This window comes from Vipera berus (assembly GCF_964194415.1).
Source record: "Vipera berus genome assembly, chromosome: Z".
Classification (NCBI taxonomy): Eukaryota; Metazoa; Chordata; class Lepidosauria; order Squamata; family Viperidae; genus Vipera; species Vipera berus.
The window spans coordinates 23399058-23400803 of record NC_138205.1 but is presented as its reverse complement, the minus strand read 5'-3'; the positions used below and the strand labels follow the sequence as shown (position 1 = coordinate 23400803).

The 1746-nt window shown below is 39.9% G+C and overlaps 1 protein-coding gene across 1 annotated transcript; it reads right to left on the bottom strand.

The window, feature by feature from the left end:
* Positions 1 to 597: 597 nt before the first annotated feature.
* LOC308677787 (olfactory receptor 10AG1-like) lies at positions 598 to 1533 on the bottom strand (the record flags this gene model as incomplete). Its single annotated transcript, XM_081344483.1, has 1 exon — positions 598 to 1533. The coding sequence occupies one exon, from the start codon at positions 1531 to 1533 to the stop codon at positions 598 to 600; it is 936 nt and encodes a 311-aa protein (XP_081200609.1).
* Positions 1534 to 1746: the final 213 nt, after the last annotated feature.

Below are 1746 nucleotides of genomic sequence, written 5' to 3'. Positions count from 1 at the left end.
GGTTGCTTTAATATGTCATATTAACCCAGCCATTGGTTGGGTACCTCTCCAATCATATTTAAAACATTGCTTCTTATTACGCTTGATCAAGAAAACATTTAAAAACAAAACAATAAAACTCCAGTTAATTAACTCTAACAACATCAACTAATATATGAAGCCTCAATGGAACAGATTTTATTTTAAATCCTGGCCTAAAAACCACTAGTGAGCAGGAGAAGAATTCCAGATGTTAAAATGCCACTAAAAATTGCTGGACCAATCTGATGGTTCTGCAAGAGTTTCCCATGCATCTATCATTCCATGTAATTGCACATTTTCAGTGCTAACCCTATCAGCTATAGCCTGAACTAATTTAGCAAGAATGTTTGGTTGACACTAAAGCTATAGGGCAAATTGAATTTTACTAGTAATGTAGAATTAAGGGGTTGATTAATTTTTTAGAACTGAAATAAGACCTATGGCAAAATAAGCATGCTGTGGAGTCTGCCTTATTTTTTCAGAAGATATACAGTATCTTGCTGGCTTTGAAGGTTCTAAAAGCAAGAGAAGTGTTCAGCTGATGACTTCAACACTATCCTTGCCTACATCAAAAGACTATTTATTACTAAAGAGCCTTCTCAGGGCAGTCTTTACGTCCTTATTCCTCAAAGTGTAGATAAGGGGGTTGCAAAGTGGAATGATGACTGTGTAGAGCAGGGAAAGTAGCTTGTCAATCTTAACAGAATCTGTCGTTTGGGGATGTAGGTATACCAACATTCCTGAGCCATAGAAAAGACTGACCACAATCACATGAGATGAACAAGTGGAAAAAGCCTTCTGGCGCCCCATGGATGATGGCATGTGCAATATAGTCCTGGTGATATAGAAGTAGGAAGTTAAGATGACAACTAGAGGAACCAGAGCAAATATAACATTCTCCATATATACTATCAACTCATTGGTGGAGACATCAGCACATGCCAGACTGAGGACTGCCGGCATATCACAGAAGAAGTGGTCCATTTCATTGGGGCCACAGAAGGGAAGGGAGAAGATGAGTCCAATTTGTACCAACTGCATCGGAAAACTGAGAACAAAAGAACCAGACACCAGTCCTATGAGCATTCTTTGATTCATTATGGTCATATACTGCAGGGGCAGGCAAATAGCAAGATAGCGATCGTAGGCCATGGCAGTTAGTAAGAAACACTCAGCACCACCCAGGAAGAGCATGAAGAACATTTGGGAGGCACAGGCTTCCAAAGAAATGGAATGGTCTCCTGTGGCCAGGCTGGCTATCATTTTGGGAAGAGTGACTGAAGTGTAACATACCTCAAGTCCTGATAAACTTCTTAGAAAAAAATACATAGGGGTATGGAGGGCAGGATCTCTTGTTGTCACAATCACAACAAGGCCATTGCCTAGAATGACAGTCAGATAGATAGCAAGAAAGGCAGCAAAGAAGAGCATGGGGTGCTCACGAAATCCCAGTAATACAAACTCATTCACAGCACTTTTATTCTCCCAGTGCCTGGCCAGCTCAGCATTCATCTAGAAAAGACCAAAGGGAAGTGAAAAAGAAGGACTTCAGAGAGTGTGAATTCTTATCTAATTAAAAATCAAAACTCTTAAACTACCCTTCCAAAACCTAGTATTTTCTGATGTGTCAGACTGAAACTCTCAACATTTATCTCACCATTGTGGTATTAAGACATTCTTGGAATTTCAGTCCAGCAAGTTGTGAAATGTTGTTCTTGATCCCTT